At 40.7% G+C, this 15,488-nt stretch overlaps 2 protein-coding genes across 3 annotated transcripts; one reads left to right on the plus strand and one right to left on the minus strand.

Moving 5' to 3' along the window:
- Positions 1-881: 881 nt before the first annotated feature.
- On the minus strand, positions 882-4,665 carry crx (cone-rod homeobox). The gene is made up of 3 exons (XM_046839506.1): positions 4,358-4,665; positions 2,397-2,548; positions 882-1,857 (listed from the first exon to the last, which is right to left on the minus strand). Exons 1-3 carry the CDS (start codon positions 4,443-4,445, stop codon positions 1,303-1,305), a joined length of 795 nt encoding a protein of 264 aa, XP_046695462.1. The 5' UTR covers positions 4,446-4,665; the 3' UTR covers positions 882-1,302.
- A 4,767-nt stretch (positions 4,666-9,432) lies between these two features.
- kptn (kaptin (actin binding protein)) lies at positions 9,433-14,742 on the plus strand. 2 transcript variants are annotated; one of them, XM_046839482.1, is made up of 12 exons: positions 9,433-10,086; positions 10,816-10,898; positions 11,621-11,705; positions 12,064-12,118; positions 12,255-12,333; positions 12,595-12,668; positions 12,923-13,029; positions 13,192-13,287; positions 13,421-13,490; positions 13,591-13,726; positions 13,815-13,988; positions 14,114-14,742. In XM_046839482.1, the coding sequence occupies exons 1-12, from the start codon at positions 9,873-9,875 to the stop codon at positions 14,222-14,224; spliced, it is 1,284 nt and encodes a 427-aa protein (XP_046695438.1). In that variant the 5' UTR covers positions 9,433-9,872; the 3' UTR covers positions 14,225-14,742. The 2 variants fall into 2 exon arrangements, with proteins under 2 accessions (XP_046695438.1, XP_046695437.1); XM_046839481.1 differs by having other exon boundaries at positions 9,440-10,086; positions 14,109-14,742.
- The last annotated feature ends 746 nt before the right edge of the window (positions 14,743-15,488 follow it).

Consider the following 15,488-nt stretch of genomic DNA (forward strand, 5'->3'; position numbering starts at 1 on the left):
ATTATTTCCAAAGACAAAATGTTAGAAGAAGAACAGAAGGTTGGGTCGAGGGGTCTTTGCTAATCCTGCTGCCTAATTGCTTTAGGCTCGTGTCCATTTGACGTTAAGGAGATTGAGGTTCTCTCCAGGTCATGGACTAAAATAACCCCCTTCCCAACCACCACACACACGTTGTGACAAACTAGTAACCATACTGGTAACCATATGACATCAAGGCACCAGCTGCTTGTAAAATCTGATCCTTGTATCTCTGAATAAACACCAACATGTAAAAAAAAAATACACAGTTTGATAGTTTGAAAGTGTGCTTTTAATCAGTCAAGTGAACCCAAAATATTTTTGGGAGGAAAGTTCTGATCTTTTAGACGTTTCATTGGCTAATGATCATGCTAACCATAGTGAACTAAAGACCCCAAACACATAACCCCAAAAATGTTTGATTGGTTACGATCTCTTTAAATAACCTAGAAAATTCCTGTGCATGAGTTTCGTGCAAGTTTACAATGTTTATGATTTCCAGGAAGCTGGGATCAGAGCACATGGTCATCCATGATACAGAATCTCTGGAGCACAGACGGTTAATGCCCATGTTTAAGAGTGGCAGCAAGATTGGCAGCATGGCAATACCAAGGCTTGAACCCTCAAACTTCTGATCAGTAACCCAGAGCCCTAATTGTCTGCCTGGTCTACTTGAAAAACTTCAAGCCGCAGAAACTTGCATTCAAACCTGCATGGGTCTGATTCAATCATAGCACTCACAGTACACATGTAGTCAAATAAATATACTGTGAACGAACTGGTATACGAACTGGGATTGTAACTTTCAGGCAAACACAATGAAGTGGCAACACCAAGACAAATGAAAAGATCCACAGGCACCATTTTAGCAACAACTCAGTTTTAATGACAACTACATCAAATTCCATCACTTTTTTTTAATAATTCAGCAGTTGATCACTATTAGCAAACTAAAAGCACAAGACGATCATTTGTAAAGCTTTCTAGAAGAGTGAACTCAAACAAGTCGAGAGAAACTAGAAGTACGTAAGAACAGCTAGGCAGAGACTTGACTAAGACTTCATGCGTATATAAATATAAACCAGTGAATGTGTGTGAGGTAAGTTCTTGAGCAAGAATGTCAACCAATCATCAAAATGCAGCCACCATCTTTTTAAAAAATAGATGATCTCTTGAATCAGTCCATAAAACCGCTCTGGATTATGAATTTGCAGCCGAGGTGGTATCTTCTTCTCTGCTGTGAATCGTTTCTTTTTCTCTTTCATTCCTTTTATCCGCATGCTCCTACAACACCTGGAACTTGTGATCGAGGCAGTCGACGGTGCTGAAGCCGAGCTTCCAGGCCTGCTGGTCTTTGTAGTCAAGGCAGTCGAAGCCGAGCGAAGCCGAGATGCCGTAACCCTGTGAGGCAAGCGAGGGTGACTGGCTTAGTGAGGTGCCTACAGAGGGCACTGCAAGGGGTGAGAGAGCCTCCTGAGAGGTAACGGGCGATAGGTAAGGGCCACAGTCGAAGTATGGAGACGAGCCAAATCCTGTGCTGTAGGAGGACATTGGCCCATAGCTCATGGCATATGGACGCTGCATGCATGCAGTACCTGAACCACACAGAGGGTCAGAAAGAGGCGACAAAGAGGCGGGGCTCCAAACAGACACGGGGGTGGACCCTAGGGTTGAAGGTGGAAGAGGAGGTGGTGGGGCCACTGAAATGTTTCCCAGATCTGAGGGCATCTCTGGGGGAGGAGACGAAGTCTTTTTCTTGGGAGGGCGGGGCTTGGGTTGCCCGCTAGACTGTTGTTGCTGCTGCTGACGGCATTTGGCACGCCGGTTCTTGAACCAGACCTAAGAGAGAGACCAAGAAAGCCGGGGAGGGGGGGGGGGTATATTTAGTTGTGGGGTGGCTCTTCATTAGTGAAGTCGAATATATTTATGGTACAGGCACAAAAAAGGAAGACCTTCAATCACATCATTCAGGAAATTGCGACATCAACAGGAAACAGTAACATTTGCACACCTTTCATTATCAAAGAACTGTTAGAACCTCCAACGGTGCCACTGGGAGGTGGGAGATTAGTGGTTAAGGCAGTGGCCATAACCACTTAACCACTCTCTTTCTCACCTGTGTCTTACACGCATCTGATCTGTATGTCCCTGTATCTCTCCAGCACTCAGTTCTTCTGCATTGTTCTTGTTCTATCTCTACTCAACACCCCCCCCTGCAGTGTCCTACACGTTCTTGTGCTTCACCTGCACTGTGAGGAGGATCAGCATTGTTTTATTCACACTGAATTTATATCATTTCCCAACATGCATCATCAGTCGTGCCTTACAGAGTTCACCTGCACATCTGCATCACATCTGCACACTAACAGCAGTCTCACCTGAACTCTGGACTCGGGCAGGTTGATTTTCAGGGCCACCTCCTCCCTCATGAAGATGTCTGGGTAGCGAGTCTTCGTGAACAGTGCTTCCAAAATGTCCAGCTGAGTTCTGGTGAAGGTGGTGCGCTCTCTACGCTGCTTTCTCGGAGTCGCTGAAGACCAACACAATCACAATCACAATAAAGATCTGCATGAGTAATTGCTTGAATTATAAATGTAATAAGCAAAGTTGGACAGTTGGACAGATTTCTTCATATGTTGGACAAGTTTTCAGTCTCCACCGCCATCAGAGACAAACTTACAGTTTTATAGAACATCTAATTCATTTTTATCACCACTTTATATTATTATTTATCTTCACATCAATCACAATCTCTCTCTCTCTCTCTCTCTCTCTCTCTCTCTCTCTTTCTCTTTTTCTCTGTCTCTTTCTATTTCTCTCTCTCTCTCTCTCTCTCTCTCTCTCTCTCTCTCTCTCTCTCTCTCTCTCTCTCTCTCGCTCTCTCTCTCTCTCTGTCTCTTTCTTTCTCTCTCTCTCTCTTTCTCTTTCTCTCTCTCTCTCTCTCTCTCTCTCTCTCTCTCTCTCTCTCTCTCTCTCTCTCTCTCTCTCTCTCTCTCTCTCTCTCTCTCTCTCTCTCTCTCTCTCTCTCTCTCTCTCTCTCTCTCTCTCTCTCTCTCTCTCTCTCTCTCTCTCTCTCTCTCTCCCTCTCTCTCTGAATATATTTGTTATATTAAACAAACTTGATGTTCCGTCTCAAAAAAATCCACAAAAATATCTGAGAAATGTTTTTTTTTTCCCAACATGAAAAATCATGAAATAAATAGAATTAGAATATAAAGTACACGAGTAGCATGTTATCAGTGTAAACACACGTGACTCAAAATTAACAAAATTAATCCTTGAAAAAAAATGCGTATTTTTGTTTGTTTTTGTTTCTTCGCTTTTACCTTTTGTTTCTTTGTAAATATGATGTTTTTTTTTAAGTTTCACAAATAAATAAAACTCTTTTTTTCGTTTGTCTTTCCGTATTTTTCTACCTGTTTATTTCTTTATAATTGCGTTTTGTAAATAAATCATATTCGGAACAATCAAAACTCCCAGAATTAATCATAAAATATTTAGAGATTATCATCCGGTGTTTCATTTTAACAGATAAAAAAACACACCAACAAAAACTGCTTTTTATACATTTTATTTTATATTTCAGTTATTGATTTGTTCAGTGTGTGTCAGAGCTCATTTCTCTACTGTTCTGTAACTGTATCATGATGCACTTTTCATATTTTCATTAATAAATTCTGTAGAAACAAAACAGTGAACCGAATTGAGCTGCAACGCGTTTATAAATCTGTACCGTAAAAATACCGGATTATTAAAAAAAACAGATTTTACTCTCAGACTCAATATTCACTACAAATATTTTACATTTTTAGCTATTATTACTATTATTATTATTATTATTATTATTATTATTATTATTATTATTATTATTATTATTATTACTACTACATTCCTAAATACCGACCCCGGTAGCAGGAAATAGAAATTATTTACCGTCCTGTTTGTTATGAATTATTGAGTTATTTCCTATTATTATAGTCATAGAAATAACTATTATTATTATTATTATTATTATTATTATTATTATTATCATCATCATTATTATCATCATTATTATTATTATTATTATTATTATTATTATTATTATTATTATCATCATCATTATTATCATCATTATTATTATTATTATTATTATTATTATTATTATTATTATTATTATTATTATTATTATTACTATTATTATTATGTACAGTAAAAAGAAGGAGCAGAAGAAATGTATAATCAAATAAATGTAGTTATGAAAGGAACTAGTTTTGAATAGATATTATAATAAACTATGTTAAAGTAAACACCACTGAAGTGTTCTTCTCTGTACCACACTCTGGAGCGGTGTACTGACCGGGGAAAGAGGCGGCGGGGTGCAGAAGCTCCATCCCGGGAGCCGGCAGCGTTAACCCGAACTGAGGCTGCTTCATATAGGACATCATGCTGATCTGCCCGAGTTCCTCACTCTAGTGCACCAGAAGAACCAAAGAACCTCTGTTATCATCCACACATCCACACACATCCAAACACACACACACACCACTTCTACAACTCACTACAACTGACCAGGGTGTGTTTCATTAAAAAAAAACTAAGGAGAGCTAATCATTGAGCAGATTCTCTCTCTCTCTCTCTCTCTCTCTCTCTCTCTCTCTCTCTCTCTCTCTCTCTCTCTCTCTCTCTCTGTCTCGCTCTCTCTCTCTCTCTCTCTCTCTCTCTCTCTGTCTCTCTCTCTCTCTCTCTCTCTCTCTCTCGCTCTCTCTCTCTCTCTCTGTCTCTCTCTCTCTCTGTCTCGCTCTCTCTCTCTCTCTCTCTGTCCTCTCTCTCTCTCTCTCTCTCTCTCTCTCTCTCTCTCTGTCCCGCTCTCTCTCTCTCTCTCTCTCTCTCTCTCTCTCTCTCTCTGTCCCGCTCTCTCTCTTATATCTCTTTTTGTCTCCGTCTCTCTCTTCTCCCTCCCTTCTCCTCATTCGGTTTCCTCTTCTTGAACTGCAATTTTTAGTATCTGTTTTGTTTGTTTCTTCTTTAAGTCCCTCATGATCTTTACCTCATATAGTTTTATTATGGTCTAACCATTATTACGTCACTGATGGACCCCTGAGCAAGGCCCTTAACCCTCCCCCAGCTTCCTAATATACTGGGAACATGTGAAGAAAGAATTTTACTGTGCTGTAATGCACACGTGACAAATAACTGCATATGTTCTCTTCTCTTCTCTTCTCTTCTCTTCTCTTCTCTTCTCTTCTCTTCTCTTACAATCTTCTCTTCTCTTCTATTTTCTTCTCTTCTCTTCTCTTCTCTTTCTTCTCTTCTCTTCTCTTCTCTTCTCTTCTCTTCTCTTTTACAATCTTCTCTTCTCTTCTCTTTTCTTCTCTTCTCTTCTCTTCTCTCTCTTCTCTTTTACAATCTTCTCTTCTCTTCTATTTTCTTCTCTTCTCTTCTTCTCTTCTCTTCTCTTCTCTTCTCTCTTCTCTTTTACAATCTTCTCTTCTCTTCTATTTTCTTCTCTTCTCTTCTCTTCTCTTCTCTTCTCTTCTCTTCTCTTCTCTTTTACAATCTTCTCTTCTCTTCTGTTTTCTTCTCTTCTTCTCTTCTCTTCTCTTTTACAATCTTCTCTTCTCTTCTCTTTCTTCTCTTCTCTCTCTTCTCTCTCTTCTCTCTTCTCTTCTTCTTCTTCTCTTTTCTTCTCTTTTCTTCTCTTTTCTTTTCTTTTCTTTTCTTTTCTTTTCTTTTCTTTTCTTCTCTTCTTTTCTGGCACAGATATATGTACCTGCCTTATTGTCTAATAGATAGATGGAAGAATTTATTCTTTCTTCTGTAGCATAAAAATGGAATAATATGTTGGTCTTATAGGTGATTATTTATGGTGCGAGAAACTGGTCTATGATTTCACTCTACTGTAGTGTTCATGTGACTCGCCTGCAGAGATGTTAGAACACAAATCTCTTCACTTCAGCATGAGAACGATTCATCCACGAAACCTAAAAAGCTCTTTTTTTGAATCACACTTGTTGCTTCCATGATCGACTCGAAAGCTGCATGAAACTGATCACTGATATTTTATTTTTTATATATTTATACATTTATATTTACAATATTCCAATAATGTGTAATAATTATTTGAGTCTTTATGTATTATCTTATAAAAAACTAACTAATTTTCTCATGCTGCATTTACATATTTTATTTAATCACACACATGGAGAGAATGATAGAGAGATGGATAGAGAGAGAGAGAGAGAGAGAGAGAGAGAGAGAGAGAGAGAGAGAGAGTTGGGCTGACTTATTATGATGTGCTTTATCTCAAATAAATCTCAATAAGTCTCTTAGTACAGGATAAAGGGGGAAAATAGTCATTTCTCATCAGTGGGACAGAAAGAGGAGAAGAGGATGGACAGAGCGCACTGAAAGAGAAGGTAAGTTTCAGAGGACCATGTCAGTGAAGTGTTAATTCTTCTGTACCTTTTTAATTACTTTGGAAAGTGAATTTGTCTTAAAAAAAAGTCATTCAGGTAAATGTTTCTTCTGTCAAAACGTGAAGATGTGTCTCACATGACAGAATGCAGCTGAATTCAGTTTAAAGAAACATGATGGACAGAGATCTCAAAAAGACAGAGAGAGGCCTTACTGTGGAAAGTGGGATGGATGGATGGATGGATGGATGGATAGATAGATAGATAGATAGATAGATAGATAGATAGATAGATAGATAGATAGATAGATAGATAGATAGGTAGATAGATAGATAGATAGATAGATAGATAGATAGATAGATAGATAGATAGATAGATAGATAGATAGATAGATAGATAGATAGATAGATAGATAGATAGATAGATAGATAGATAGATAGATAGATGGATGACTGGGACAGTGGATGTATAAATGAAGTAATGGATAAATGTAATGATGGCTGGAAATATGAATTGATGTGTGGATGGACCTAGAAATTAATGGATAAATTCATAGAAAAGCAGGATTTATTGGATGGATGGATTAATGAATGGATGGATGAGTGGATGGATAAGTGGATGGATAGATGGATAGATGGATGGATGGATGGATGGATGGATGGATGGATGGATGGATGGATGGATGGGTATATGTGATAATGAATGAATTGGCCTAATGGTGCCTAGATGGATGTCTGTATGGATGGATGAATGGACAGATGAATGTATAGATGGATAGATGGATGGATGGATGGATGGATGGATGGATGGATGGATGGATGGATGGATGGATGGAGGACTGGGTCAATTAATGCATAAATAAATTTGGACAGTAAAATTACTGCATATTTGAAGTCTAAATTAGCTCATCTCTCTGAATTATACAAATATTTATAACATTTTCCTGCGTGAATCATTCCAATGCATTAATTTATATATAAAGATCTATCTGTCCATCCATCCATCCATCCATCCATCCATCCATCCATCCATCCAATGTATTCTTCCATTGCTTGATCCATTCACACATCCATTCTTCGATACATGATAATATTGCACAGAACACAGAACTCCTTTGAAGATTCGACAGTAACCTTTAAAGCATTTTCAAATCTTTGGACATTTGAGTCTTTTTCAGAAGATTTGACTCTAAAATTTGACTTCTGTTTTGAATATTGCACAATGACACTAGAACTGTTACAGAACACTGAACAGTAACGTTTGAGCATTGGACAGTAACTGTGGAGCATTTTAAAAGACTGGGCACCAATATTAAAGCATCTACAAAAGATTATAAAACAATATCGGAGGATTTTTAGATGATTGGTCACAAAATGTTTGGAAAAATGTATCTTAGATTATTGATTAGGACATTAGACAGATGCAGTTTTCTTTTTTCCAGCATGTTGAAACAACCAAACCATGGCTATAGCTGAATAGTTTAACAATGTTTAATAGATTAGCACACTATTTGTTTTTGCTAGCTTGTAAATGTGATGTTAGCTAACAGGCAAAATGCTAAACCCTTATAAACAATAACTTATTTATTGTAATGTAGTTCAGACCATCAGTAATGTAAGAAAGTCCATTTAGCATTACCAAGCTTTTATTTATGGTGGATTTATGCTATTTATGTAAATATATTTAAAATATTACAGAGTAAACATAATTCTTTTCTTGTTTTTATGCTCAGTTTGTGAACTGGGAAGTTTTCAGGAGGATGATGTGGGTGGACGGGGCGTCCATCTGGCCACCAGCAGCTAGACAGCCATACAAGCAATTATGGAAGTGGACTATCCTTTAATCCACACGTGCATGCACACACACACACACACACACACACACACACACACACACACACATTGCAAAGGGATTGCTCCTAGTACGGAGTACGGAGATGACTACTGTAAGCAAAACAGAGAGAGACATGATGAAGTTTGGAAAAATGGACAATGTGATGAAACGTAAGGTCGACAGAGTCAGATAGAAAGAGAGAACTAGAGGAAATGAGAAAGAGAGACAGAACGATAGAAAGGTGGAGAAAGAGTGTGAGACACGTCATTGCTGGCACACGGCATCTGATAATCCAGATTAGGAAGCCTAAAAAGAACGGGTTTAATCTCCTGGCCAGCCAGTAATACACACACTGCTGTCAGCACCAATCACTCACACACTCCTAATCCCTGAAGAAGTGCACACACAGCCCACATGCAAAACACACTCTCCAGTCCCCCTCTTACACACTTTATTTGTGTACACACACACACACACACATACACACACATGCATATAGATATATAGATAGATAGATAGATAGATAGATAGATAGATAGATAGATAGATAGATAGATAGATAGATAGATAGATATACAAACATTCCGTATCAGTCACAATTCTGGACACACCTTTCTTATTACTTTAAAAATAAATTGTAATGTATCTTCAATATCTCCAAACCCTGTCATGAAACAGACTCTAATGAAAACCGACACAGAGGGCTACCTCTGCTGCAGCGGATAATTTTATGACAATCACAAGCCTCATACATTTTTCATGTTTACGTAAATGCTTCTTGGAGTTCAAGTGGCAGACATATTTCAACAAGTTTAGACTTCTTATTTGTCCACAACAATATTTTATTACGCTTTTCACAGAGTTGGTATACAATTTGAACACCACTTTGAGATGACACCAAGTTCTTTATTGCCATTTTAGGAGTTAAAATATGATTTGACTTCCCCGGGACAGTTTCCAGGCTTTTCTGTGTAGAACTAACAGTTTGCATCATGAACGGTGGATGGAGAATTTCACTACAGTGTGTTCCTGGTACGACAGCATGACTGTCCTCTAGTGGTAATGCGCTCTCTTATATATCAACTTTTCTTCACACACACACACACACACACACACACACACACACACACACACACACACACACACACATTATAAAATAATCTAATATCATTTATTGGTGGTGATTAATAAGCATTAATTAGTTGTTAATTAGTTAGTAATGTGATTGAAATCGTTAGATATATTTATTGTTATAACTAACATCAGTTAAGTTAATGATTTATTACTTACATTTTAAATGTTGTTTAAAATAACCAATCCGATAAAAAAAATAATTTGTTCAATTATTATGTAATTCTATATAATTTGCATAATAATTAAAAAGCACACCGCATCATACCGTTTAAGAGAAACTTCATATAGAAAATATGTGCTGTTTTCGGTATTCTTCGTGCATCTTCGTGCATGATCGGCTTTACATAGCGCGTCACGGTATATAACTGAATCTGATTGGTCGCCTGACGGACCTTGCGTCTGATTGGCAGAATTCACTTAGCAACCGCCTCCAACCCGGAAGTTTTGTTTCTGGGGAACTTGAAGTGAAGTTGAATGAAGTAGGGCTTTGGGATGATGATGGCTGACGCTGAAGATTTGTGTCCGTTTGCAGAGGACAGTTTCAGTCGCTTCCCGTCACAGAGTAATATTTACGGCCTGTGCCAAGCGGGAGAAGACGAGCTGCTGGCCGCCACGCTGAAGGGAAAAGTGGTTTGTTTCCGATATCAGGACCTGCAGCAAAAAATCCGACCTGTGGCTAAAGAGGTGCAGTTCACTTACATACCAGGTACCAACATCACCATCACCACCATCACCACCACCACCACCATCATCATCATCATCATTATCATCAGCATCATCACCACATAATGCATTGATCAGCTCTAGTGAAATGTTAATAAATAGTAGGGGTGTAACGGTACACGTGTCCGTACCGAACTGTTTCGGTACCGGACTTTCGGTATGGTGCACATGTTTACCAAATGCAATTCTTGGTTTATATGTGGAACATGTTAAAATCTGAGTTCCCTCACGAACATATTAAGTTTGTTCTTTAAGCCCTGCTTCATTCTTCCAGAGGTTAGCAGCCTTAAAAAGCCCTACAGTAAATAATCATTATATGTAAAACATTTATTTTTTCTAATACTGAGGACATTTTCTGCCAAATCCCAAATAAACACATTGTCATTCACAGCATTTATTTGTAGAAAGTGACAGGTCACTTTGTAGGTCACTTGGTGGTCATCCTGCTCAGTGGAGGGTTGATCAGTATATCATTAAATGAATGAGGTGTTTCTGTCTTGGAATTCAGTAGACACTGGAATTCAATGGCTGCCATTTATGTAGAGATTCAGGTTTAAGAAAAACTAGATTTTTTTTTCCAGAGCTGTGGAACTGTTCATGATGTTCATCTTAAATCAAATCTAGTCCATCAGTTTCGGACTGGGATCCACCAGACTGTTTTACTTCTGCGTTTTTTCCGAACTGTTCAGTTATTTTGTATTATCTCTCCCAGTCGATGCTGAGATCGTGTCCATCGATGCCTTCAACAAATCTGCTCCTCACAGAGGCCTGGTGGTGGGAATCACATTCATCAAGGTGCACTTAAACCTCTCCTGGTTTTCATTCAACCTTCAGATTAACTTTAGATTTTTCAGTCCTGATCTAATCATGTGCTCTAAATATACACTATATTGACAAAGGTATTGGGACACCTAGTGTTTTTAGCCGTATGTGGATCCAACTCTACCACTCCACCACTGATCGAGGATGGAGGGATCAGTGGTGGAATGGTGGAGGATGGAGGGACCAGTGGGGCAGTGGTAGAGGATGGAGGAATCAGTGGTAGAGGATGGAGGGATCAGTGGTGGAATGGTTAAGGATGGAGGGATCAGTTGTGGAGTGGTAGAGGATGGAGGGATCAGTGGGAGAGGATGGAAGGATTAGTAATGGAATGGTAGAAAATGGAGGGATCAGTGGTGCAGTGGTAGAGGATGGAGGGATCAGTGGTGGAATGGTAAAGGATGGGAGGAACAGTGGTGGAGTAGTAGAGGATGGAGGGATCAGTGGGAGAGGATGGAAGGATTAGTGGTGGAATGGTAGCGGATGGAGGGATCAGTAAGGAGTGGTAGAGGATGGAGGGATCAGTGGTGGAGTGGTAGAGGATGGAGGGATCAGTGGTGGAGTAGTAGAGGATGGAGGGATCAGTGGGAGAGGATGGAAGGATTAGTGATGGAATGGTAAAGGATGGAGGGATCAGTGGTGCAGTGGTAGAGGATGGAGGGATCAGTGTAAAATGGTTATGGTTTTCTCTCTCCCAGGACTCGGGTGATAAGGCGACGCCGTTCTTGAACATCTACTGCGAGTACGAGCCGGGATCAGAGTTCAACCTGGAGTCCATCGCTCGTAAGTCACACGTGTTTATTCAGTAGTACTGATGGATTGATTGGAGTTGAAGATGCTGAGGTTTTGATGGGGAGGAACTGGACATGGACATGAGGACGTTTTAGGGACATAGGGAGAGGTGGTTTGGTCATGTGCAGATGAAGGACATGGGGAAATTCTGTAGGGGATATCAAGCTGAGGGTTGAGCCTCCAGGCAGGAGGAAAAGAGGTGGAGGAGGAGGTGGATGGATGGATGGATGGATGGATGGATGGATCGGTGGATAATTGAATGGAGGCAAGACATGCAGGTGGTTGGTTTGACAGAGGCAGATGTAGAGGACAGAGTGATATAAAGACGGATGGTTTGTGTTCCTCACAGAAAGCTGCCTGAACCTGGAGCTGCAGTTCACTCCTTTTCAGCTGTATCACACCGAGTGAGTGTACATGTTCCTTCAGTGCACCTTCTGCCAGATTAACTCGTTCTTTCACATTCAAACACTTGTGAAATTTTTTTACCTGACGAAAATAGAGGTGTGTGTGTGTGTGTGTGTGTGTGTGTTTATACTGCAGGCTGCAGTATGAAGAAGGTCAGCGAGAGACCGTATTTCTGCTTAGTGGCCACGATCAGCGCATACATCTCTATAAAGAGGTAGGTTGTGTGTGTGTGTGTGTGTGTGTGTGTGTGTGTGTGTGTGTGTGTGTGTGTGTATTCGGCATAAGAGCATGTTCTAAAAGCAGCATCATGGATAATAATTAGAAGCATCGAGTCTTTGACTATTCGGGGTCGCCCCTAGTGCGTTGTGTTTTGTTCTTTTGTTTTGTTTTTGTTTTTTTTGTTAGTTTTTTTGTAGAATGATCTGTCTGAAATTTGATTGGCTGATTCATCTCTCTCCTGCTCTCTGATTGGCAGAACGCTTCACTGCACCAGTTTGAGGAGCAGCCAGTAGAGCGTTTCTTCCCCGAGCTGAACGATCTGCCCAGCAAGTGAGTCTTTGATTCCTTTGCTACTTTTATTTCCCCTCAGCTCTGAAGTGACGTGACGTGACGTGACGTGACATGGCATGACGTGATATCTGATGACTTCATTCCTTTCCACTTGAAAGAGTTGTCGAATATTTTTGCTCACTTCTAACGCAAACAAATTAATGTAGTAGTAGACTAACGTGTGTGTGTGTGTGTGTGTGTGTGTGTGTGTGTGTGTGTGTGTGTGTGTGTGTGTGTGTGCGTGCGTGCTGCAGTGTGTTGTGGATGAACGTTCTGAGCATCGAAGGAAGTCGTCGGCTCACGGCCTTCGGCTGTCAGAACGGCTGCGTGGGGCTCGCGCTCGTCAACCAGAGAGGACCTGGTAACGCGCACACACACACACACACACACACACACACACACACACACACGTAATGCAACAGCACGTATTTATGAACAGGATTTAATACACTATGTGAAGGTTTACACATCATGGTGTGTGTGTGTGTGTGTGTGTGTGTGTGTGTGTGTGTGTGTGTTTCAGAGATCCTCCAGAGTTGGCGGTTGCAGCAGGACAGTCCCATATCCACAGTGTTACTTTTCCCTCTGAAGGTGGCGGCTGAGATCAGCAGCACATGCGGTGTGTGTGTGTGTGTGTGTGTGTGTGTGTGTGTGTGTAATGTCCTGTATTGGACCACAAAAAACTGCAAGTGTTTGTGGTGTATATGTAAGTGTGTGTGTGTGTGTGTGTGTGTGTGTGTGTGTGTGTGTAGATCAGGGGAATCAGGTGATGGAGTATAACCTGTTGGTCAGCAGCACTCTAGAGATGGCGGTGGTTTACAGGTGCACCTCAGATGCCTTTTTAACTATACGTATATATTTATGTTCTTTTTTAAATTGTATGAATTTGAGTGTGTGTGTGTGTGTGTGTGTGTGTGGTCAGAGATGTCGAGCGTTGTGGTGTCAGCAGGCCGGTGTGTTTGGCAGGAAGTGATCAGAGTGATGCAGCGCTGTGTGCCCTCATTATTGACCTGGACTTTGATGGACAGTTGGAGGTGCTGCTGGGAACCTATGGACAGGTACAAGTCATATTTATGTACACACACACACACACACACACACACACACGAGGTACTCACTAAACACATTTGCGTCCCCCCTCTACAGGATCTGCTCTGCTACAAATTCCAGCAGCCGACAGGCAGCATGGACGGGCAGTTCCAGCTGATATGGAGGCGGAGCTTTAAGAGCCCCCTGCTGTCAATCATCTACCTGGACCTGACTGGGGACGGACTGAAGGAGCTGGCCATCCTGACCATAAAGGGACTGCATATATTACAGGTCACTGTTAGTTCACAGCTATTTCATAAAAAATTTATTTTATGGAAAGAGTGTGTGATGATGAAACATGAAAAGTGTGTTTTGATTTGTTTATTTATTCTTGGTATATTATCCTCACAGCACAGTCTCAGCAGCACGGCCGATCTCGTCCTGCAGCGGCTCGCCCACAGAGCGGGAACGATCTCCACCGCCGCACAAATCCAGCCAATCGCAGCGCAGGATACCGAACAAACTAAAGATTGATCGAACCACGAGCACGTCATCCTACCACGCTACAGGGGGTGCAGGCGGCCATGTTGGATTCATCACGATCTCTCCAGGTTTTGGGCGGACGTTGTGTGTCGGGACGTCGACCGTTTTACAAAACGTCCCAAGCTTCAGGACATGGTACTGCGCATTACCCACAATGCACTGCACAAGGACATCGCGACGCTGAACATTGGCTGCACCAGCAGTGAGATGAAGATGAAGATGAGGCTGTTCGCTGAAGTATGTTCTTCATAATCTCATGTCTCTTTAAAATTGTGAAAAGACCTCGCCAGGACGTGTGTGAACCGGACACGTTTTCTTTTAAATGTATTTGCATTTCAAAATGTAATAATAATAATAATAATAATAATAATAATAATAATAAGTATGCAAGATTATAATGTTGATGCTTTTTAAGCACCACTAACATGCACAAATAAATACGTGAACATTAATCAGTGTATATTTTATTTGCAATTAAAAAAGCTTTCAAATTGGTATTTAATTCTTGGTGTTTTATTTATGTCTTTGAAAATGTTTATTAAATATTTGTTTACTGTTTTTATATGGTATTTATTATTGCTGACATTTTTACAACAGAAATTATTACAGTTAAAAAAAAGAGAGAGAGAGAGAGAAATGGGTGTGGTCTCTATGCCAAGTCTAAGCTAATGAAAGAAGGGAGGAGGAGTTAACATGGCAGACCTCGTCACGGGCTTTTTGAAAAAGAGAAAAAAAAAATCCTTGATATGACACCAGGTGTCAGGTGTGTCAGAGAAGTATGTGAGGGTGGTGCAGGACATGTATGAGGACAGTGTGACAGCAGTGAAGTGTGCAATAGGAACAATAGACTGGTTTAAGGTGGAGGTTGGATCAAGGATCGGCTCTGAGCCCTTTCCTGTTTGCAGTGGTGATGGACAGGTTGACGGACGAGGTCAGACAGGAGTCTCCGTGGACTATGATGTTTGTGGATGATATTGTGATTTGTGGTGAGAGTAGAGAGCAGTTTGAGTAGAGCCTGGAGAGGTGGAGGTACATGCTGGAGAGAAGGGGAATGAAAGTCAGTAGGAGTAAGACAGAGTACATGTGTGTGAATGAGAGGGAGGGCAGTGGAGGGGTGCGGTTGCAGGGTGAAGAGGTGGAGAAGGTTTAGGAGTTCAGGTACCTGAGGTCAACAGTGCAGAGTAATGGAGAGTGTGTTAGAGAAGTGAAGAAAAGAGTGCAGGCAGGGTGGAGTGGGTGGAGAAAAGT

The sequence above is a fragment of the Silurus meridionalis genome, chromosome 25 (genome assembly GCF_014805685.1).
Source record: "Silurus meridionalis isolate SWU-2019-XX chromosome 25, ASM1480568v1, whole genome shotgun sequence".
NCBI lineage: Eukaryota > Metazoa > Chordata > Actinopteri > Siluriformes > Siluridae > Silurus > Silurus meridionalis.

Bases quoted from the DNA above. Each gene is read 5' to 3' on its own strand.
- crx (XM_046839506.1), bottom strand. From the start codon at position 4,445: ATGATGTCCTATATGAAGCAGCCTCAGTTCGGGTTAACGCTGCCGGCT. The intron at 2,549-4,357 runs GTCAGTACACCG...GTTGGTCTTCAG, and splicing joins CCCCGCCGCCTCTTTCCCCG to CGACTCCGAGAAAGCAGCGT. The intron at 1,858-2,396 runs GTGAGACTGCTG...TCTCTCTCTTAG, and splicing joins TGCCCGAGTCCAGAGTTCAG to GTCTGGTTCAAGAACCGGCG.
- kptn (XM_046839481.1), top strand. From the start codon at position 9,873: ATGATGATGGCTGACGCTGAAGATTTGTGTCCGTTTGCAGAGGACAGT. The intron at 10,087-10,815 runs GTACCAACATCA...TATCTCTCCCAG, and splicing joins GCAGTTCACTTACATACCAG to TCGATGCTGAGATCGTGTCC. The intron at 10,899-11,620 runs GTGCACTTAAAC...TCTCTCTCCCAG, and splicing joins TGGGAATCACATTCATCAAG to GACTCGGGTGATAAGGCGAC.